The following is a 24092-nucleotide window of genomic DNA, read 5'->3' on the forward strand; positions in this document are numbered from 1 at the left end:
AGCGCCAGCTGACGGCCCCTAATGCATTTTTGATTTCCCAAATATGTGGCCTTCTGATCTCGGTAAGACGGATAAAGAGACTTTAATCAGCTGCTAGGAGGAATTATGGATGGCTAATTGTGCCTGCCACCTCCATTACATCTCTGCCGCCTACAGGGCTTAGAACCATTTAGAAGGGCTCTTCCAGGACTTCATTAGCTGCACACCAAAGGCTTCGGAAATAATTGGCCTCTACGATTTAGAAATTGGCCACTGGGCTGTAAAATACCAGCCACTGGGAAAGGCTCTTAATTCGGACTGGTGCTTTGATACAGCTCGACTCTGGTTTCAAGACTTGTGGTGGAGCTGTAATCTCTCATTAGCGCTGCGATAAGAGGAGCGTGAGCCTCCTCATTAGCACCGACACCAAAGCTTTCCAGGCTCCCTCTGACAGGAGCGGCTCCAATCAAAGGGACGCAGCCACTTCCCAGGCTGGCACAGCAGCCCTGGGTGGTTTCTTTGCTCCGGGGCTCTGGGCTCCCTCCCTTGTTATGTTTCTGCCCCTTATCTGGGTGCTCCAGCCCCACCTTGGGACCCATCTCCTCAGCCCTGATGAGCTTCTGCTAATGCCTCTGAAGTGAAAGCTTGGTGCCTCCTATGACAACGCAATGGGATGTGGCCTCTTAATTCCTAGAAGGGAAGAGGCACGCCGGAGAAAGCCAACTGCTCTCCAGGCTTGCAAAAACGGGTTTTCACAATCCTTTTTGCAGGCCACTTGTGCGCTGTGAAACTCTATCCACAGCCACCTCTTGGAAGGTTTGCCCCAGGCTACAAGGAGAAATGCTCTCTCCTGCAGTGCCCTGGCCAAAGTCCACCACCACCACCCATGATCGTAAGCCCCGAAAGAGGGTGGGTGCAGTCAGACCCACTGTCCCCGGCACTTACTTTCTCTCCAGATGTGCCCAGGGCTGGGCAGGAGCCAGGAGTTTCTTACAGGGCTCATCCCTGAGCTGCCCTTCGGGAGCTCCTTCCTCATTAGCTGCTTCTGCAGTTTCGAAAGGGCTCAAAACGGGCGAGCACTGTTTGTACACCTGCCCTGTTAGTGCTCCGAAGGCAAGGCTGCAGCTTGGGATGCCGCTGCTAAAGACATGGAGGAGAAGAAAGAGAGACACAAAAACTTGCCCTACTCAACAACCTGCTCTCTTACGACTGGCAGCGGAAGGAAAAGCTATCTTAGCACATCGTCTTAGCTTCATATAGATAACATATTTATTGAAAATCTGCTTCACCAACAACGGTGAAATCATGGCCAAGAATTACAAAACATCATGGTAGTTGGCTTTATAAAAATAAACTGCAGGAGTATGTCTCACTGATCTGTACTGGTCTCTCTCGCCCTCTCCCTCCTTGAATGGAGTACGTTATACTCTTCAGCATAATACCATTCTAGAAAATTGCATTCCGTCCAAAAAAATGCACTCGTTTTTCCTTAGCAGAGGTCCTTAAAGTGACTCTTCCCCCCACCCTCCCCACCAATAAATATAGAAAATAGCCTCTAAACAAATAAATTTTAGTTTGGTCAGCTTAAAAAAGAAAGGTCCATTTTCTCCCTCTCGGGATATATAGTGACTAAGCAGCCATTTAAACAGGATTCAAGTCTTTGGTGGCTTCGGCTGCCTAAAGCTGCAGTTGTATGTACAGACAATCAACTGAGGTCCTTTTTGTTTTTTTGTTCCTCTCCAGAAACCAAAGACTATGAGATGATGTCAGGTGCGAATCACTGGTACGATCAGTGCCGCGTTCGCTGCACCTTCCCCGGGGGCGAGCGATCGCCCAGGGGAGCGACCTGTGAAGGGAAGTCATCTTTGGCAAGCGAGAGCTTTCACACAGAAGGCGTCTTTGGTGGATGTACCTGCTGCATAAGCTGCGGCCGTTTCACTCGTGGTTTCCGTCTCTTTGGCCTGCTCTTGGCTTTGTTGATCTGCACTACAAAGAATGCCAGAACCACCATGGCACCAAGAAAAGCAAAGACCGGAATGGTCTGTCCCACGTCCTGGTTGTACCTGCCGGGCATTATACCTAGAAAGGCCAAGACATTTGGAGGTGACCAGTAACCGCACGAGCTATGACGTTTTGGCAGTGTTAATGCCATCTACAACAATGCAACAGTAACTCCTGTTCAAAGACGAAACAGCTATTAATCAGATTACGTTTCAGACAGGAAGATTAACAACTGCAGACCAATTAGCGAAAATAAGACAGGATGCTAACGTTACAGAAAAGCACCAGCATTTCCACCTTGACCTATTTGGGCACATGAATGTATAATCCAGATTTCCCCTGCAACAATCTTCTGCTCTGCATTAGGAGAGAGATGCAAACGCTTGACTGTAATTTTACTGCTAACTAATTTCTACAGATCACACCAAATCCCAACGCCACAAGGAAAGTGATTTTGTTCCAGAGAGTGTGCATACACACGGTGAGGATGAGCTATAGAACCGAACCTTTCATTTTTATAGTCACCCTTTGTTCCAGCAGCTCGGACTGGGAAAAGAGCACGTGTGAGGCTTTCAGACTACCTCCAGCTGGTCCTGCAGTGTCAGGCTTGTAGAGGAGAGCAGCCCACTGCTAGACTGAAAGCTGTTTTGAGCGCTTTATATCATTTGTTAGTGCAATACCTTGCTCAAGGCACCATTCGGACAAACTCTTCTGAGCTCTGCTTTAGAGCTCACGCAAGTAATTTTAATTAGTGGGAGGTATCCAGTCACAGCTCCCAGGCACAGGGACTGCTGCTGATACTTGTCGGTCCAAACAGCACTGAAACAAACCTCAACTACTCAAAAAGCACCTACCAAAATCTTCCTCCCAGTATGTCATGCGTGCTTTCTTCTGAACAAACCATTCATATGCAAAAATATTTCCTCTAGGCTTCATCAGTCAGCCTTTTACAACGCAGCCGTACTACTATTATCTGCGTGTTTTTCACAACTGAAAATAAGCACACGACCTCTCTTCTGGCTGTGCTGTGTTTGGGGTTTTTTCAAACTTTACACAAGAAGCAAACCAAAATAGCAACGGTCAAACTTTTCAGTATTTACCTCCAGGAATGTCCCACGCACCACTCTCTCCAGGGGACAATGGTCTCACTTGGGGTCGGTTCTGTCGAAAACTGGGCAGAGCCACTTTATCAAGGTCAATTGACAGTAACTTTTGATGTTTCCAAAGGTTGCTAGAAGAAATGTAAAGGCAGAGGTGTGCATTCCCTTACTTCAATAGTGCAAGGAATTTTGTAGAAACATATAGAGGAAGTGACAGTTGGAACCTACTCACTAGTTTTGACCCAAATGATAGTCCAACCCATTCTTTAGGTTCTGCAGTTTGCAGGCCTCCACAGTTCAATTCAGATGACACAGGGACACGCTTAGATTGGCAACTATTTACTAACAACTCCCTTACACGCACACTACCAAAAGTAACCATTAGCAGCTCAGCAGACAAGCATGGGCTATGTGCTGACGCATTTCCCTTCAGGTGACTGGCAAACGATACAACAGAAGGCAGAATTAGATGAGCTGTCCAAGAAGCTGCTTCAGAAAATTATTCTGAAAGCACGCGGTGACAACAGACTTCAGCAAGACCACTGGGATCGCTCAATCACAACAGCAAATTGCCTTCTGAAGCTATTTTTAAAATCCCCCATTTCACAGCTTAGCTATAAGGTGAGACAGAATTATTCACTGAAGAGGCATTAATCATTATTTCCTCTTTGCAATCTGGTATTTCTCTAGGAAAGGCATCCCAGCTGTCCCTTTCAAAAGCAAAAGGAACAAATAATCTTTCAGCTGAACTCCAAAGCGAGGCTTCTTGTATAACTCTAAGAAAGACGTATACTAACCTAGGGGCAGTTTCATTCAAAGGCTGTGGTTTGGCCCAGGACAGGTGAGGACAAGCAGGAAGGGACCGGGGTTTAGGGTCTCCCAAGTGAGCCTCGAGCACCTTTGAGTATCGATGCAAATGGTTACCTGCAACTCACAGCAGAGACAGACCGGGTTACCAAAAGACTGGTAGGATAAGAGATACTCCTGTTCGCCTTCAGCTAAACAAAGCTGCTGTAAAAGCAGGAGATCTGCTTCGTAATGAAGGCTCTCACCTTCCATCCGCTCGGGGAGGGAGTAGCCTGCTCCGGATGGCGGTCGCTGCCTGTTTTCGGAATGGCTGAGACTCGGTGGCGTCACCCCGTAAGAAGTGTACTGCAGGAGGGAATCCAGGAGCCAGAAGCAATCTGTGGATTTCAGAGCCCCAAGCCCCAAAACAACATACGCGTTATGTCACATTTTCAATGGCTTATCTTTCAGCTAAGGAGGCTGTAACGGCATGCAGAAGTACAATCAGGTTTTCTGGCTCTTGTTTTTCTCCTTCTCAAGTCCTAGGCCCAATTTCAGAAAGATGCAACTTTCAACACGCTTCCCACATCCTCCCCCACCCAATGCATAAACTCAAAAATAATCTGTCCAGTCTTAAAATATCTTCCCTCGTGTACCAAATCACACTCCTCTCAGGAGCAGGGAAAAAAGAGAACACGTCTCAAATACAGGAAATCCAGGTTGTGCCAATACAGGAAGCTCAGAACTTCTGATTGCATTTTTTAAGAGGGAAACATGAGGAACAATGATTTTTTGAGAAGAACAAAATAAATACCTTGCAAAGAAAAGTAAGAGCAAGTTATGACTCATTTGCTTTCCCAAGTGTACAGAAATAAATAAAACAAAGGGGAAAGGCTGCAGTGCCTCCAGCAGCTGTGGTACAGACCAGGCTGGGAATCAAAGCCACAACACACTTGATCGTGGTTTCCCTTTGCCCTTCAACAGCAAGTTGAACCTTCGTTTTGGTTCTCTCCTAAACTACTACCTTAACCCAGGGCTACCCCTAAATAACAAGCAGTCCAGCTAACGTCACAATTCTCTAAAACTTCAATTTGCCAGAGCAGGACAATGCCTTATCAGCTACTTCCACCACACAGCAAACTACTTTTCTCAGAACTTCTCCCCCCAGCAACTGTTGGCTGGGAACGAGAATTAATCTTCGTAATCCTGGTGTCCCTTAAACCCTCACCTTTGATTTTTAAAGAGGTCAATCAGATTTTAAGGATTTATTTTCACAAATGTTAGGAATTTATCTCAGTTAAAGCCACCGATGTCTCTGCAGGAGACATAGCTCCTGGTTCACAATTTAAAAGCTAATTTTAAAGGATTTCTTCAGAGCCTTTCACTCTTTCTTGCTTCACAAGTGAATTTAACACATTAGGGAGGTCACAAAGTGTGGTTTTATATTACTTAATGTAAAGCTGCAAGTCTTCAATAACCTACAACAAGCACATAAGGCACTGATATGCTGGTGTTACGGCAACCCACTGGAAGCCACTCAAAGACAGATAAGGAGAAACCAGAGAACTTTCAAAGGAAAATAAAATGTTCAGGAGAGAACGAAATAAGCTACAGATGGAGAGCTCCCTTAGGCAGTAAACTACTTTAAACTTAAATAAATTAGGCAAGAGACAGGTTACATAACTCAATATTTAAAAATGCCAGTGACAAAAGCTTAAAAAATTATAAATGTACTTTTCACCACAAAAGGAAAATTCAGGTTGAACATCACATTCAGTAGAAATCCAGAAAAAGACCTCACATATTGGATCATCTTCGGCCTCCTGAGACACAGATCTAGCACCCTGTTCTTTACGTGTCGTAAGAAACTCAACCAATCTCTTAAAAATTTTACAAGCCAGGTCTGACAAAGTGATAGAAGAAAGGTTTTATAAGGACCAGCCACACGGTGTAGGCAGAAGGAACAGCTTCTCTGGGAGTCACAGAAACCACATGCACACACAACTCACACACTCGCTACCCAGAGTTGCAAACAAATGTTTTGAAGACCCAAACAGAAATTGCTACTTTTTGACATATTTACACCAGGCAGTTTGTATGAAAGTAGAATAACCTAAAAATAGCAACGTACAACTGAAATGCTGAACGTTACCATAAATCCTCACAGGAAACACTGCAAAGGGAACAACGCAAGCTGATGGGCAAACTTGAAAGATAAAATCCACTGCAAATGTAAAATCTATATATATTCTGAAGTTGCAAGTGGGGTAAAAGTGAAGTGATTCCTGAATGGCCTCTTCATGACTTCAAATCAAGCACATGGAACTGTTAGTGCTTTCTGGAAACAGAGACATCACAAACCCACCAACCAACCCTCCCTGGAAAAAAGCCACCCCAAAACAAGCCCACAAAGCTCGTGGAACAGAAAAATAGTCAAGGGGCCTACGGGGAGGGGGGAAATGCTCCCACCTATCAGAGGGTTATTTAATGCAAGGTGCTCTTTTGTTGTAACTGCACCTTTCAGCACTTTCAGTAGCACTCCGCAGAACTGAGATTAATCCCCAGTCTGGGATATTTAGAGAGGCCCTAGAAAACAGCTACTTCTGATGGCGGCTGTAAAAACCCCACGGGACAGGTGTCAGCTTAAGGCAATAACTCCTCCTGCGTGTCAAAGCGTACACACCTTTCTGCCGATGGCTGTCATCCAAGCAATTAGAGTCGCCGTACAGAACGATTCTGCCACCGCCTTCCGAAGGAACTTGGTAAAGTCCCAAGATAGGGACATTTTCAATGATAGCAGTCTCCTGTTTTAAAACTTCCAGACCTAAAGGAAAGCACAAATAAATTTCATAGCCTGCAAAGCATCAATATAAATCTACCTTTACGTCAACACAGCCTGAACTGCAAACGTACAAATGCAGCCACGTCATCCTTCATGTCACACGTTTATTCAAAACGTTTTTAAAAAGTTAATGATGCTGTGATCAAAAATGAAACTTCTCCAAGACCCTGATTGTGATTACTGCTGATATTAATGTTTTTCTTTCTTTGGTGGAGAAGCCTGGTGGAGAACCTGGACTCCAGGGCTCTACGGGCAAGCAGAACCAGTGTCCAGTACACCCAGCTCTGCCAGGATTCGGAGACCTGCTTCTCAGCCTTTGCTGAAACATTTCTCTAAAGAATAATTTCTGAAGGAGTATCATTTAAAGGCCTGCCTCCAAAAGCCCTGCAAGTATCTGAATAATAAATTGGCAACCTGAAAGACATGTTTGCAAGATATTTACAATTATAACCAAGATAACTGATGAATAAAAAAGACGAAAAAAGCACAGGAACCTTCCCAGTACCAATGGGTATGTGCAGCAAAACCCAGCACACGCCTGGCTATAAACGTCCCATTTTTATCTTACAAATCCACCCCATCATTTTCTCTCCTTTGAACTGAAAGCTCCAATAAACAGCAGGAGGGAAAACACTACAGTTCACAAAAGAACCGAAATGAAATGTAGAAAGTTGGTTTTAGGCTAAAGGTTTCCTGCCTCTCACAATCATTTTAAAAAAACAAAATAAGACAAATTTCAAATGCTGGGTGTTTAGTCTCCTTTACTTAAGACACTGCTTTCAGATAGCAAAAGCAAAACACAAAGCTCTTCTGCTTCATCAATTGCAATGAAACAGATTCACGTTCTAGGCAAAATGAAAAAAATGCCTACTCTGTCAATGTGGTTTTAAATTAATTGGTTTTTTACACCTTCAGACTTTGTAACCTTCCTTGCACACCGACTCTAAAGTTCTACTTAAAACACAGAAAAAAAGATAGGGGAACGCATACCTTGATCCTTAAAAGTCTGTGCAATGACAATGCCATCTTCTGGGAACTTTGCAATACTGCACCCCGATGCATAATTCACTAAAAGACATCACAAAATTGTAGGTTAGACTGAAAATGACACTCCCTCCCTTCCCACCATATTTCAGCGAGATGTTAAAACAAGTACAAAAGAAAACAATCCCATGAACATTGCTCTCAATCTGAATTTTTTGACCAATATGTGTATTCACAGAGAAGGCATTTCTAAGCACAGCTTTTGCAGGTTCACCTTTCCAACCTGCTTTCAAATCTTGCCATTCAGGAGACTGACATATTTTTCACGTGCAAAGCTGAATCAAATGCCAAGAGAAACACAGAATTTCATACTAGCAGTCATTATTTACGACAGGAGAACCCGTCTCCTTCAATTAACACTGGTGAGCATACAAGGCCCTCGTCACTCGTGCCTCCTCTTCCCACATACACTTTCTGACTGATCTGTTCAGAACACAGAGATTCGGAAACAAAGCATGGAAACATCGGGTGACTTGGTCAGATAAAAAGAAAGACTGGTTGGAACTAGGAAGTCAGAAACAGTACGATCACAGGCCTGTGGCCTAACCACAAAGTTTCAACTTGAAACCAAACATACTGATCTCAGGGCAACAATTCAAAAGACTGTAAGAACAGGAATGTACAAATCATCCCGGGATGTTGTGATGCATGTTGAAATTGGCATATTCCAAGGGAAAGGTGCCTATCGATTTTCTACCGTCAAAATTTCAAATTCCCACATAAATGACAAATTAAAACCCAAGGCTTCATCATACCAACTAGTATTTATAGCCCAGACAAATACAGATACACTCCAACACTATTCTTCAAAGTATCAGCACCTCAAATACAAGCCTAAACCGAGGACATTTGCTATCTGGTCTGAAAATTAAGTAATTATTTAAGCATGCTTAGAGGACTCTTTTGAGTGTTTCCCTTGACTCTAGCTCAATCTCCTTCCCACAGAAAACTATTTTCCCAACACCACACTGTAGCCTGCAATGGACTCCAGTACTCACTTTCGTGATTGGCCAAGGAAAAATCGCCTTCGTAGAGCCCGTCACTAAAGGCCATATTCCAGACAGAGAGCAGATCGTTGAGGGCTGGTATATTAGCACCACCGGTATCAGGCATCCACCACTGTCTGCAAAAATTCCAGCATAACACAGGTTATTAGTGTATCCAATAGAATTTGTATAATGAAGAGAGGTGTTTTCCTGCATGCAGACTTTTTCAAAGACACTTAAATAATGAACTACATCTCATTGCCTTATTTAACCTCAGGGGCATGTGAGCAGCTCTCTCCGATAGCAATGCTTTTGAGCAGAAGTAAAGTTCTCAGTGGATTTCAGTTCCATAGAAACTTTTAACTTCCTAGAAAGAAATCCAGTCTTAGGCTCTTTATTTGGCTAAGATGAGGTAAAAACAGTGGCCACATCATTTGATTCTCATTTTTCTAATGAAGTAAAATGTTACTTGCTCACAAACTGCTGAACAGATCTTTCCAGCTTAACAGTAACACAGGCCAGGCTGACAACCGCAGTAATTATCACCACTGATGACACTGGTGTATTTTCTCTTTATAAAATACACTGGACTGATTTCAATAATGAGTGCATAACCTGGTGATTATGTTGGCAATCCACATTTTCTTTCTATTCTGCTCCCCAAGAGTGAAAATGTGCCAATTTTTCTTTGCTTATCAGTCTCCCATTTCTTAATTCTTTTCATTCCAAGTGTTTTTCTGGGCTTTAAAAGAAGATTGCATTACTGAGGGGGCCTTTGCAATCAGGACATAACAGGTAGCTACTCTCCATAAGCTGCAGCTTAACGTCAATTTTGCTCTTCAGGTAGTCTCCCTTCTTGCAGGTAGCATGCAAGCACTAAAGCACACCGTATCACGTTTGGGATTTTTAGGGTAATACGTAAATAAAATGTCATTTCTACATCATTTTATTTACCAAAGAGCCAACACAAATCAGTACCTTGTGTTTTCATCATAAAACTTGACTTTCCTCATCACAGATGTGTTGTACCAGTCACTGAACACTATAAGTGAAAGTCCATTATCGACATCCCTCCTCAGCTTAGTGATCTCTTCAGGAAAATACTCTTCCTCACTGTCCACCATCAGTAAAGTCCCTGTGCGTAAAAGCAAAAATAAGAGTTCACCAGGATGCTCACTGTACTATTACTGCTATTCATTCAACCCATGCAAAAGTCAACACAAGCGCGTATTTTGCGCAGTATTTGGTCCACGTGGCCTGCTCAGCCACATTTAAGGATGGGAAATGTAAGACAATTCAGTTTACAAATGTATCCAAAAATTCGTTTGGAGGCACCGTACATTTTGGAAGAGTGTTGTGACACATGCTTGTGCATTACTGCTACTCATTCAACCCATGCAAAAGTCAACACAACATTTTGCGCAGTATTTGGTCCACGTGGCCTGCTCAGTCACATTTAAGGACGGGAAATGTAAGACAATTCAGTTTACAAATGTATCCAAAAATTCGTTTGGAGGCACCGTACATTTTGGAAGAGTGTTGTGACACATGCTTGTGCAGTCCAGGAACTGAATGCCCACATATGTCAGGAGTATATTTTGCAGTTTGTTCTCACCCAACTGCTTCATAAACCGCCCCAAACTGCGGCAGAGAAGGACCATCAGGAGATTCGCCATTGACCCGAACTAAAGAGCTACTGTAGGTGCACTCTAATCAGAAGGTTTCTCGCTGCTCCAATTCCAAAAGGCACTCTGCTCGCTACTGCAGATTTGCAGTCAGGTAGACAACAGTTATTCTGAAACTTGGTTTGACTCAGACTTTGAAAAGTACAGCCGCATTTTCGCAGACCTGATCAAAGGGCCGCTGACACTTGCATAAAACCCCCTCCCACTCCTGTGAACAAGGAAGTGCAACTTTCTTCCCATCACTGAAAAATACAGCCAGGAAAATACACTTTTATTCCCCTGAAATCAGTTCATGTTTCCAGACTGCTTCTCAATATCAGGTCATTTTGACCTCAAAAAGCAACGGTGAGATATTTGAGGAATCAAGATAAACAGAAGATTACTACTGACAACATTTCCAGAGCTATAAAAATGTCAGGAGAATGCATTTTACAGTCCACTGGAAAACAACACAGTCCAGAGGAGAGGAGGGTCTTGCTGGAGCATGTCAGGGTTAAACAGAGGGGCATACAGGAGCAGAAAAAACCAAGGACTGCTTAGTTTGTCCCCTGCCTGGCAAAACTGTCAGATCTCCTTCCTGATGAACACAGAAGAAAGCAGCCACACACTGCTCCGCTCTCACACATGGCTGGATGGAATACTTTCCTCACACTCTTATCTATCCATGTTTTAAAATGCTGCTGCTGAGGAAAAAAACCCACCAGAATGGACACTTTTGATTTTAGTCTGCGATTCACATCCTGCTTCATTTTAACTGTGCCAAAATCTTCTGCCAATTTTTGCAGGTCTGCCTTCGCAGGACTGAATACAGAGGGGCTTTCCCTCTCATTTTTTCATGATAAGGACAGAAAACTGTGCTAATTCTACCAGACTGCCAAGCAAGCTTCTGCAGCAACACTTGACACAAGTAAGTATCAGCATACAAATAATAAATAAATCCACTGTTACATTATTTTCTACTACCATGAGAGTTTTTCTTTGTAATCCCATTTCTTCATAACCACATTTTTGGTTTTCCAAAAGCCAGGTCATTTTAGAAAGAATTTAATGGTACGGAGAACAAGGCAATTAACTCATGCTTACCGTACTGACTTGCATCAAAACATGTAAACGGGGAACCAAGAACCTCAACAAAGTACCCCATGCTCCTTAGGTGCTGGTACATGTCCCTGAAGTTTGTGTGGATATGGTCACCATTCCTTAAGGAAAAGAGAAAACTGTTGAAGAGCATGCAGAAATCTGATTTAAATCCTCTAATTAGAGATTACCTCCTAGTTTCCTTTCTAAAAAGATCCTTTTCTTTTTTAATGATAACCTGTAGTTTTCTAAACACCATCTCCTCTTTGCAAAATTCTTCACAAATCACACCAGTCAGTCTCCCTCAACAGACAAGGGGTTTCTTCTTCAGTCTTTCAAGCTTCTCATGGTTTGTTTTTTTTCAACAAGTGAATGCTGAAGCAGCTAATGAAGTGCCCTCCTTAACTTCCTGGGAGAAATCAGGGCAGAAAATAATAATACTATACTTTGAAAGCCAAACAAGTTGTCTTAAATGTGTATTTCAAAAGCTTTTCATTTCATGTGAATAAAATCAAAATCAAGCAGAGTCCAAGTGCTTTTCATAGATTTCTTAGAAACGATAATCCCAAGCCAGAGCCTTCTGGCATTCAGTAAAGTTATCCCGTATTGTTAATGCACAATCAAGAAATACCAATTTAATAGAACCCGAGATAAATACCAATCTAATGGATCATTCTTCATCCTCAAATTATCCCTGGGGAAGTATCCTGGTGGGTAACGGAGATTATGATATTGATCCCAAAGGACTCGCTTACTGCGAGGTGGAGTAGGAATAATCTTCACTTTTATTGGAAGCTTCACCGTTGAAGTCTGCTCTGCACCATTCTTAGACTGAAGGACAGAACAAACTACAGTGAAATCCTTTTTCCCCACAGGAACATTCACCAGTTAACTGTGAATTATACAAGAGCAAAAAAAATGAAGGTATCAAATCTACTTTCAGTCCCCAGTACCAGCTCTGGAAGCAGAGAGATATTTTTGCCTTAAATCACAGTAATACTTTTTCCGCATCCAAGACTTTATACTTATGCTCAGAACATAAAATACTTACCATGTTACAACTGTGATTCGGTTCAATCATTCCAAACCTTAAAATTTTCTCAGGAACAATTAAGCATTGTTTCCAGAAGAAGTCTATTTAAGCAATCTCTTTTTCAACACATACTACTTAGAATTCTCAATAAACAAATGGAATTAAAAAATCAGTCTCAAAGAGAGGTTTTCTGATTCTAAAGCATGTCCAATTTGCAGGCTAATCCTGCACAAAGCAGTATTTGTACACTTCAATTTCTTGACCCTAATCTAAATTACACTTTAAGACTAATGCCTTAAAAAGAAGGCATTTGTGTACTTGGAAGCAATTTTAATAATTATTAACATAGAAACACCAAAAATGCACAGAACTTACTTCATTTTCTGCAGGGGATGATATCGTGATCATAACATGACCTTGAGCGATGCCTTCCCAAGATGCCGCTTTCTTTGCCACAGAGATAGAAATCGCCAAGTATCCAGACCAAGGCCACAACACAGGCGAATAGGAGAAAGCCACTTCGATATTATCCCCATTTTGGGGGAGATAGGGTTGCCAGTCTGGCTGTGAAATGAAGAATACAGAACATTGGTAAAACAGCATTTGCAGTCATTCATTTCTGCACACACAGCCTTCTTCCTCTGCACAAAGAAATAATAAATCTTAGCTTTTCAGAAGATTATTGGTGCTGTGTCAGTGAATCGAGTTAATCGTGAGTGCCTTGATGATCCGGACTATTGGCTTTTCAGAGGCAGGATGCTCCAAGAAGCTACTGGAACAGTACGTTTCCTAAGAGCATCTGTTCTAATATTTTGGGTTCCTGTGCAAAAATGTATTGGTAAAAACGTGTTTCTTTTTGGTAACAAAGAGAGCCATGGCTGTACGGACATGGGCAAATTACATCAGCTGTGTCGGAGTATCGCCATAAGCTAATGATGTTGGGTAAGAGCTTCGATGGCCTTTAATGTAAGCTTAAGTCTAAAACAGACCTCAGGACTACACAACTAAAATGTTGAAATTAAGCCTGTTTGCACTGCTTAGAGTTTTGGGATAGGCTCTTTATTTAACTTGTATCAATTCCCAAATCTGTTCTACGTTTTAACTTACTTCAAGGTTAATAAAAGAATTTTAGAAATTCCCTAGTCAACCAACCCACTCAACATCATCAGTGCGTAAGAACAGGGTTTGCAGCAGACCTTAGTAAATCAATACATTCAGGTCGTTTTGACCCATGGAAGAGGCATGATTTACAATGTCAAGATTCTTTACTGAGATTGCTTATGCTCCAGACCAAAAAAAAAGAAAAAAAGAATGAAGCAATTTTATGCAGAAGATTTTAAATACCATCAGAGAACACAAAGAAATCCCTAAGCTCCTGTCAACTCAAACTGGTTTTACAAAGATGAAGCGCTACACACCCCTGAAACCAATGCATTGCTTCAAAACTTGCAGACAGCTCATGCTGGCAGATCTTGCTAACCTGGGCGTGTCCTTTAAAATCAAGCATTTTGCATCTCCTGCTCTCAGCGTAAGAAATCCAATTTGTTCTACGAAACTCAGAGCTAAATGTCTTTTTGGGGAAGCTTTTAGCAACATTAATGGTCAGGACCTGGACCTTAAGTCTTACCTTGTCTACAATTCTCCCAGTGACTCCCATCCCATTAAGGATAGTAACATTAACGATGGTTGGCATCCCTCCATAATATATGGGCTGAGAACAATAGGGCCACATGTAGGGACATTCCGTCAAGTCAATATAGCTTGGACTCAAACTACAGCAGGATAGAGCAGAGAACATTTTAAAAAAATAAACAGAAGAGCAACATGCCGCTATGGAGAACTATGACAAAATTACAGATGAAACAGGTGAGTCATGGGTGCTCTATCAAGCTCTCACTTCGCTTCCCAAATCTGCCTCAAAACCTTCTTCCCTTCCCCTCTGTTTTCTTAAAGTCTTGTGAAAAGATTTTCACATGCAAAAAAAAGAAACTTTTCAGCACAGTGGGACTGTCCTTGAGAGTTAAAATTTAAGTATTTTCCACTGGGTTCTAGGTTACATTATTCCTAATGTACTACAAAGCTACAAGAGAAAGTAAATTTAGTTCTCACAGACACTTCATCCCCTACACTGCTACAACTTAGGCAGAAAATACTTGGACTCTTCATGCATTCTCTTGTCAAAATTCACGCTTCAAAATTACGTAAGATCTGCGCAAGTTCTCTCTGTTGCCTAAGCACACATCACTCAACTGTATTACACAGGCACCACCTGCTCTCTTCAAAGAAATACACGGTATTACAGATTACGGTTGATTAATTAAAGGATTAAAATTAACCTGGCCTGTGGTTTATAGCTGTTGAGGATCTGATAAGCTCTCAGAAGATCCAACTTGCCGTGTCCTTGTTCAAACATATTGACTCCAGGAAGTCTACGCGCTGACGCAATAAGTGCCTGCTTCATGCTTGCTGGATTCACCATTTCACGCTTTTGAACCGTGCTGAAACGGGGAAAAACAGATCACATTAGGTGGCCCTCAATCCAGTTTCCAGCTGCTCTTGCTCACCACCCTGCCTTAAGAGTCATTTCATTTGAAGAAAATGTAATCAAAAATCAGCTTGCTCTAAGTAACACCTTCTGTTCTTAACTGTCTGCTATTACCTGATTTCTGCCTGGAACAGCTGAAGAAGAGTGGCAAGCTTCTGATTCATTTCTCTTGAAAACTAGTATTACATGATTTTTTCTCATTGCAATTTGCTCCATGACCAGCAGTCATTACAATCAGGGCAGAATCTTTATACACTAAACAAAATATTCTGAAAATCAAAGCCTCTGTTACTGGAAACTTGCTGGCAACTTTTGCAGCATAACCCTTCCAGGACAGGGGGCAGTGAAAGAGCTCTGATATTCAAAGAAAAATGCACCATTTTATGGAGGAAATACAATAACAACTTTGAATTTTTGGCATGTTTCTCAAACAAAGGTTCGTCTCATCCTTATGCAGTAGCAATGACAAACTTGCAACGACAAACTTGCAACTCCCACCTTCCTTTCAGGCTCTTCAGTGTGCAACAGATGACTTACGTAGTCGGGCAATAGCCATAAAACCCTAAATCCTATAAAATTTACAAGTACTTAGGTAATTATCCGCTACAGGTGCCTATTTGAGCAGCTGCTCTTCTACAAGACAACTGCCAGAGGCTCAGCAATTCAAAATCTCTACAAAATGTGACAAAACTACTTCACAGTACTGTTCTCCCTAGTTATATTTTCAAAGATGTAACTGTTATTCAAAACATTTCTGAAGTTTTTCCCAGGAAATTTAGAGCCAGTCAGACAAGGTAATGTCTCAGGCAGAAGAACTGTGACATAATCCTTTGAGTCCATGTTCCTACATCTAAATACAATTCAGTTTTATTTGGTGGGTTCCTTTACAAGGCCTTTTATGACCCTCCTTTAGAGGTCTGCAAAATAAAGATAAAAATCTTTACAGACTCTTACTGAAGACTTACCTCACTAACAGAGTAACAGCACCTGCCACCACAGGAGATGCTACGCTTGTTCCAGAGAGAGAGCGACATCCACCTTTCATACCAGAACCTCTCACACCAGAGCCGTAAGTCACAATATCAGGCTTCACTCTACCGTACCCTCCAGGCAGCTCCTGCGAAAGAAAACGGATGGATTATTTCCCTAACACATAATGAGCTCTGATTGTTTCATCTGGGCATTTAAACTAACTGTAGGTCAGGAAGAAAAATTATCGACTAAATTAGCTGAGGTTCAGCACCACGGAATATTAAGAAACACCTAAAGAAGGGCTCAAGCTGCTCATGACAAGTTCTCAATGTTTCCACGTTAACATTACTGCCAATTATTCTAGTGTCTACCCTAAGCATGAAACCACTGACAAAATGATAACCACACTGCTGCCTGGCTAATGAGCGAGCTGCAGCACAACCAGAAACATGTAATAGTCCTGTTAATCAAGACGACAGCGCAATCTCGTCTGCAATCACACGCGAATTCCCAGTTCAACGTGCAAATAGGTGCAACGTTACACGTAGCATCTGGAAATCCTAGGATTTTTCAACTGAAGGAAGGACAAGAGCAGGCCTTCGCTGTTGCAGATTTAAGCACAGGCAAGCGCTCACTCTAAATCAACAAGTACTGAACATTTTACAAATACATCCGCAAAGTCAAGAGCAGCCAAGATTAACAATGAGAAACTCTGCGCAGAACAGAACATTACCATTCTTGCCGAAAGACTTACAATTTCTAAGTATTATGACCTTGAATGAAACCTTTTATCGCTGGTTACTCCTACACATACCATCTGCACAGGATTACTACTTTAAGAAAAGCTCCCTTTCCGAGGCCCTTATTATGGCTGCAGATGTGGCTGGCAACAGCCAAAGTACCTTACCCAAGTGGTCATTCCCCGAGATGAAAAGCGAGCTATATTGTCTTCGAAGTCAATGCCACCTACTCCAATCACATCCATCTGGTCAGCAGGGTTATTGAGAGTACTAGTACAAGTTGGGAGACAGAAGACCAAAAAAACATGGCACAGTTGTAAGTAACTTGATAATGGACACACTGCCATCAGATTTTTTTCAGGCACTCTTTTTAACCTCCACAGAAACAAATTTTGGTCCTACTCAATACAGTTATACTTACCAGTGAGAGCAACTTCTCAGGCAGTTAGCAACTCATTAACTACCCAACCACATATCTTGAAGACAAAATAAAATCTAGTTTTAGCCATTTATTTCAGAAATCTAACACAAATCATTCTGGCTTGATCCCTTTGATATTTCTTGAGCCCAAGCTCAGTAACCAAACATGTTTGCTCACAGTAATAGGAAAAAAACCAGCTGAAAGTACTGTCATTCTTCTTTTACTGACTTCCCACTGTTTCAGTGAAAAATATTTAGCTAAGTACTTCACAAATTCCTATACCGCTACAGCAACTGACAAAGACAGTGGATAGAGTTACTTTCTATAAACAGATCATAGCAAAAAGGAGGAGGAAAAATTTCCTGACCAAGCAGAACTACTTCCAAAAACATACAGTAGCAACATATTTGCTTTTCTTTGAAGTGGTCATTGAAACTTACCCATACAAGGGGCCGTCATTGCCAATAGCAGAGACCATGATGACGTTGTTAGCTGTCAGTTCCCATACCTACAAAAACCAAGATTTACAGTAAGGCTCTGCCACAAGAAAGAGAGTTTTCTAACAAACATACACTCCATGGGGTGAACATGAACAAACAATTAGTCCAACCTCTCTTCCTAACTGAAACAAACACATCTCACTGGTATATTTAGTACTAAGCTTATGTGACCAATAACCCAGCCTTGACAGCGACACTGCTGATAATACACATTTAGGTTACACCAAAGGAAAAACTGCCCATAACAAAGCACTCCAGATGCCAAAGGTAGGTTATTCAGAATCCTCTCCAGTAATACTCTGGGGAGGGTACTGAAGTCACTGTCAAACTAAATTTTAATGCAAAATATCATTTTAAAAAGGAAGAATTTCTAAGCCTCAAATATCTTAATTACCCTTTACAGAGAAAGATTTTATCCTTTTATTTCAATGTAAATCCATTCGCTTGGTGCTTTTGAAGGACAGATCAACAATTCAAGGAACCATGACATTTACAAAGACAAAAACCTAATTCTGCCTTATCCTGAAACAAATCTCTTACCACGCAGGTCAATCACGTACCTGTACTTTTTAACTATTTACTCTTAAACAATTTGCTGCGAAAATCACGCTTACCATAAAATAAACTAGCCATGCAGAGATTTTAAAAAACCACAAAGGTGGATTTCAGTTAAGCTCACTCAGTTTCCTGTTCGGGAGTCACACTTTCTAGCAGTACATACAGCATTTTGTAAAAGGATACGCTTCCACAGCTCTGTGAATATTTAGGTTGTGTTTTGTTGTGGGGTTTTTTTAATATATTCCTAAAAGCCTGTATGCTGTACAGATTTTCTCTCATGCAAATGAAACTCCACAGAAACTACCAGCAGCACCAGAAACAGCCAGCAGCTGTGGCAAAGAAGCTGCTCCACAAGACCAGCATCTGTGTGAGGGATATAAAACCACGAGCGCTTTATTTCCTCATACTAACCTTGTCAACAAAAGGATGATCCATGAAGTCTGGCCCACCAATACTCAGATTCAATACATCTATCTTCTTTAAAATTGCATAATTAAAGGCATCCAGAAACCAAGATGTATAGGAGACCTATGGAAGAAAGAGGGGGAAAAAATCTATCAGTGCAAAACCCAGTGACTCCACGACAATATAGGCTTCAGAAAGGAGAAACAAAATCAAAATAAAGCACAAAAGTGACAGTATTTCTGGTGTTCAGTACATTTGAGTGATTTCTCCAACACTATAGGGATGAGACTTCCACATGCTATTTCTGAAAAATACACCAGATTTGGAAATTGTAAGACATCTTGTAGCAAGTCTCTTAAAAACAGAAAAGATGTATCCTTCTCACTTATCCAAGAAAACACATCAACATTTACAAGCACTTGCAACATTCCTGAAGGAAAGGATTAATACAGCATTAATCTGGAAAGGCAGAAATTGAAGGAGGTGTGAAATAGCTACCTGGCTATTGGTGAACACTCTAAAAATGTGCAGTTCTGCATTTGGAGCAAATCCCTGGCATTCTCTCATGCTGGCTATCACACCTGCTACAAAAGTCCCATGGCCTAAACCTATTGCAGGGAGGAGGAAACAAAGTAAGATGTTAGAAGACAAACCACTTCATTGTCAAGGATTTGTACTGTCAAACACCGTCTACACCAAAAATCAATCATCAATCTAACAGCCTTTACAACAAACTGCAAACATTGGGCTCAGCTCTAGTCTTTCTGAATCATGTGATAAAATATGGAGGTGCACAGAGGACTGAGCAAGCTACACATAGACCTTGAATTCTTAAAGGATTTAAGTGCCAACTGACTCACTGACCCAGACTGTATAAAGTTAATAATCTGTGAAAGCATACGGTCAGGGCAAGTTAGGGTTGACATATGAAAAAGGAACACAAACATACTGCAGAAAATCAAAAGTTCTTCAGAATGCTGATGGGCATGAGCCAGCACTGCATTTGTCAATGAAAACTATATAGACCTGAAAAACTTTACAGGAAGGTGCCAAAACTCTAGATCAGTTTAGGACTGCACAGTAAAGAAGGAAAATGCTCTCCCTCTTAAGGATGTAAAAAAGTATATGCGCTGTGAAACAGCAAAATGCAAAAAAGGGAACAGGCAAGAAACAGCTTTGTGGAGTTTGCTCTCACCTCCACCTACTCCAACAATGTATTTATGCTTGCATAACATCTTCTTGCCCTGGTGTTTTTTAAATGCTATGATAAAACACTAGATATGATCCAAAGAAGAATTACGCAACACCTTCCTGGAACCTTAATACTCTTGAATTTGGAATGAGTACAAAGTGCCTTGGACACTACAAATGAAGCTTAAAATCTCAAGATACACAGTTTCAACAGAGACGCGTTAGCATCACCGCAGCAACAGCAGTTTTTCAATGGAAAACAGAACATGCCAGTGTCAGAAGTAGTTGGACAACTCTGCATAGAAACTCACCGTCATCCAAGGTTCTCTCGTTAGTCCAGTTTGTTCTCTCCTTTACATTTTTGAAATGTGGATGTTTCTCACTCAGACCAGTGTCAAACACCGCTACTCTTACACCAGCACCTATAACAGAAAAGAATTACTTTTTCTGATTCATAGCAGATTCAGCTTACCAAGTTAAAGAGAACTTCTGTTTAAAGCAGCATGCAATTCACAAGCTCAGTAAATTATAACCTCAAAGAAAACATGCAATTTACAAGCTCAGTGTGGTACAAATCTTAAAGAAAACATACTCCAATTCGGAAATTCAACCAGAGATCACCAGTACAACCCATTTCTCTTAAGCACAGTACACACAGACACAGAAGAGCACTCCACAAGCACACAACGAATCTCAAAAGAAAGTATTTCTCAAGCCTTCCGGAACTAGCACTTAATGAGAGATTAACAAGTACTCATCAATTAGCCTTTCCTTACAATTCATTTGTTTTTCAAAGGTTACTCTCCTAAGCCGGCAGCGAAAAAGCCTACCTGTGTAACCCATTTGCCAGAGGACATCTGCCTGCAAGGTCTGAGCAACTTGGCGCGGGATAGCTCTCAGCAAACGCCTGCTCGAGTGTCGACCTGTCGCATGCCAGAAGCCGGAACCTAAAGAAAGACTTGCTCTCCTCAAGGGACGAGACGACTGCCATTTCTGAGTCCATCTGGTTTCATTGCAGTGCAACACTGGATCAGCTACACAGAACGAAGAGGAAGAAAATACAGTATGAGGGAAAACACAAAAGATTAGCTTTTTATGCAAATATACACTCCACATGGTTACAACAAAAATTTTAGCTGAGTGAGTATCCATTTTCCCCAATCAAAATCAGTAAAAGCTTCTGTTTTATTTACTAGGGACATAGTGGTCCATAGTCTCTGGGAACTGCCCAATGCAAAATACACTGTAGTTGGAATCATCGCCACACTATGACATGACTCTGATAATATTACAGGCAAAAGAATAGATTTCTATAAATTAAATAAAATCTGTGAGGCACTTGTCATTTGTGCAATGCTAAGGTGACGGTCTGAAATAAGGCCAAGAAGACTTTTCCAAAGGAGATCTCGTGCAACCACAGAGAAAATGACTTACACTCCAAATATTTGAGTGATCGGAAGACCTTCCGCTGAGGTGTTACACGCTTGATGTTTGGATGATCTTCCAGTGTCAGTACTCCGTCCTTCTGTTTCTCATTGATCTGAATAACTTCAAAATCACTAGGATAGTCACTGGCTGGGTTGTTGCGAGGTACAATCCTCCAGTTCTCAATATCACTACTTTTTAGTGCACTTGAAATAAATTTACTTCTAGCTTTAGCTGTGAAGTATCCATTAAAAGCCACAATATACTCTGGAACAAGAGCACAACTTATCAGAACTGACGTTTAAGCAGCTTACTCATGCATTCACATGGCAGAGGTCTAAATAAATCTTTTTTTCTTTATCCTGAACAAATAATTGCAATTTGAGGCACCTTTTTGTTGCTCTTACAAATCCATTACAATTTATTTCTGCACTACATGACTTTTTTTGCGTTTTTTTTTAATAAGGAAACCTGTGATATTTTAAATTGACAAAAGTGATAAACTGATACGCCAATTCGACATGGTTCTTGACACGTATGACTTAAAGACATCCAGCCTCAATATCGTATTCAGTTTTATCGCAAATTACTGACACCACGCACAACACGCAGAGAGAATGAAGCCAGTCCCGACAGCCCAGTCCCTGATCTGGATCAGTGATCTGGGAGTGGACCTCAGCCCCAGCACACACCAACACATTCCCCACGGCACGTCTCCGCCTAACTACGCACCGGAACGTGTCGCTGCGGACATTCCGCCTGTCAGCACCCAGGGACACACACAGCTGCACTGCAGAAATGTTGCAGGTACCTGAGGCCACGAGTGGATGCGGGGTCAAGGTATCCTACTGCTATCCTCTGCCATCTCGGCACCAACCCCTGCCTCACTCTCCCTTTCATCTGCTTCCTTCACAATTTTCTTTGCAACTCTTCCACACAGGTATCGAACAAATCTACTGAGATCTCCTGCCTTTCTCACTCCTTCAAGGCTCACCTGTGGTTACTTTTCTCGGCAAAGCCTCAATCATACCACCAGCCAGGTCCAAACAAACAGCTACTAAACACAACAAAGTGCCTGCCTGAGCCTTCACATCCCATTTTTAACATCCTCTTTACTTCCCCTTCTCTTGTTCTTTTGATCTTGCCTCCAGTTAAATCAAAAAAAAAATCTGCTGCTCTTTTTGAATACAGTTTAGCAAACAATATGCTTCCATACAAACTCTAAATGTTACAGTTGCACAAACACCACAAATCAGTAACATACACTTGATCTTCACATGTATTTTCTTTTCTTTTACTGCTTAACTCTTTATTACCATGCTCCACGACTGTCGAAGTGAATTCCACTTTCAAAGTAAGGCGAGAACATCCAGGACATATGTGAGCCTCATGAGAGGAATTCCCTAGTCTGGTACTGAAGTGTTTTTTGCCACAGAGTAAAATAACAACCAGAACAAACCAGATGTTTGCAAACTTCATGGTCACAGAAGAAAATGGTTTCATTCCAAAAATTCCATATATTTCAAATCACACTTTGTTATAAACTAGTTCATTTTTTGTTTCAGTAAACGTTGCTTTCACCGTGCTGATCAACCGGATATTCTTAAAGCTGCGTCCAGAGTAAGTAGAGATTTCATGGTCTTTTGAGGCAAAGCCTTATGAACAGGCTCATTTCTTTCTACGCTTCTTCTCCATTTTGTATTAAAGGATTTGGTCACTCAGGATGTGGTAGCTGAGTCCTGTACTCCATTTCTGATGGCAAAGTTAACTCCCCAGAAGAATTAGCAAAGCTGACTGCAAGCCGACCTGTAAGGCAGGGCAATACAAGAAATAATTAGATTCACATTTGTGCAAATGTACAGACTGAAAATCACAGAAAATGGACACTTCTGGCAGTCAGTATTAGAAATAATATGGAAAAAGCTGTTCTTATGTTTCATTTAGTAATTTTTCATGAACACTCAAGTCTTTTGCTTGCTTGCCCAGACCACACATGGAGCACTTGAGCATCAACCTGACCACAGAACAGGCAACTGTTGACAAGAAGACTCTTACCACCCTTTGTGTAAGTGCAGCAAAGAGAACAGAATGATGTGCTAGCCCCATATAAAGGGCAAATTGAATACTAGCATGATTTAAAGTGTCCACAGCCACTTAACAAGAGAGAGTAGTGGCTTTTTTTCCAGTCAGAAATGTAGCAAACAGAAATTCTGCTGCGGCATATCATTTTACCCAAGGAAAATCAAATTCAAACTCTATGCCACGGACTGATAAGGACAAGAGACACTACAGGAATCAAACTCAGTCCCTGTAGTTGAGGTGAAATGTATGTTAATACACCATGGGCACCCGCAAAAAGTAAGGGCTGGGAATAGAGATGTAATAACGTGAAGTTTAAGGGAAGTGCTGAAAGCATTCTTCATGTGGAGGAGAAGCTTCTTCCCTTTATGTTCCAAGGTGCAAGAAGCATTTGAGAAAAATTACAATGCTAGTATTTTTTTAAACTCCAAACATTTAACCAGCAATTGATAAACAAAAAGCCATTAAGAGAGAAGAGAAACATGTCTGTCTGGTTTGTCACACCACCTGGAGAAACAGTCCAGAACTATATGTTGTTGCAGTGGCCAGGACTGAAGAGTAGGAGCCTTATTATAGGATTTACACTGTTTAGGGAAATGATGGGCTGACCTCATAGCATGACAGCAGAACGAACCGAGTCTACATGTGACAGCTGGTACTTAATTTTTATTTAACTTTATTTAGTATTCTCAAGTGTTTCCTTGTAACAGGGATAGAGCTCCC

The 24092-nt window shown here is 41.5% G+C and overlaps 1 protein-coding gene across 1 annotated transcript; it reads right to left on the reverse strand.

Annotated features, from left to right (window-relative positions):
- Positions 1-1223: 1223 nt before the first annotated feature.
- Positions 1224-23098, reverse strand: MBTPS1 (membrane-bound transcription factor peptidase, site 1). The gene is made up of 22 exons (XM_009866132.1): positions 22607-23098; positions 21300-21557; positions 20696-20899; positions 20177-20287; positions 19173-19282; positions 18681-18797; positions 17652-17719; positions 16958-17060; positions 16044-16195; positions 14870-15031; positions 14161-14305; positions 12909-13097; positions 12159-12331; positions 11507-11622; positions 9717-9873; positions 8751-8875; positions 7699-7776; positions 6550-6690; positions 4133-4264; positions 3878-4004; positions 3081-3211; positions 1224-2058 (listed from the first exon to the last, which is right to left on the reverse strand). The coding sequence occupies exons 1-22, from the start codon at positions 22791-22793 to the stop codon at positions 1862-1864; spliced, it is 3183 nt and encodes a 1060-aa protein (XP_009864434.1). The 5' UTR covers positions 22794-23098; the 3' UTR covers positions 1224-1861.
- Between the last annotated feature and the right edge of the window lie 994 nt (positions 23099-24092).

The sequence above is a fragment of the Apaloderma vittatum genome, unplaced genomic scaffold, assembly GCF_000703405.1.
Source record: "Apaloderma vittatum isolate BGI_N311 unplaced genomic scaffold, ASM70340v1 scaffold3543, whole genome shotgun sequence".
Lineage (NCBI taxonomy): Eukaryota > Metazoa > Chordata > Aves > Trogoniformes > Trogonidae > Apaloderma > Apaloderma vittatum.

Bases quoted from the DNA above. Each gene is read 5' to 3' on its own strand.
- MBTPS1 (XM_009866132.1), bottom strand. From the start codon at position 22,793: ATGAAACCATTTTCTTCTGTGACCATGAAGTTTGCAAACATCTGGTTT. The intron at 18,798-19,172 runs GTAGCTATTTCA...TTTCTTCCATAG, and splicing joins GAGTGTTCACCAATAGCCAG to GTCTCCTATACATCTTGGTT. The intron at 2,059-3,080 runs GTAAATACTGAA...TGGCCTTTCTAG, and splicing joins TGCGTGGGACATTCCTGGAG to GTATAATGCCCGGCAGGTAC.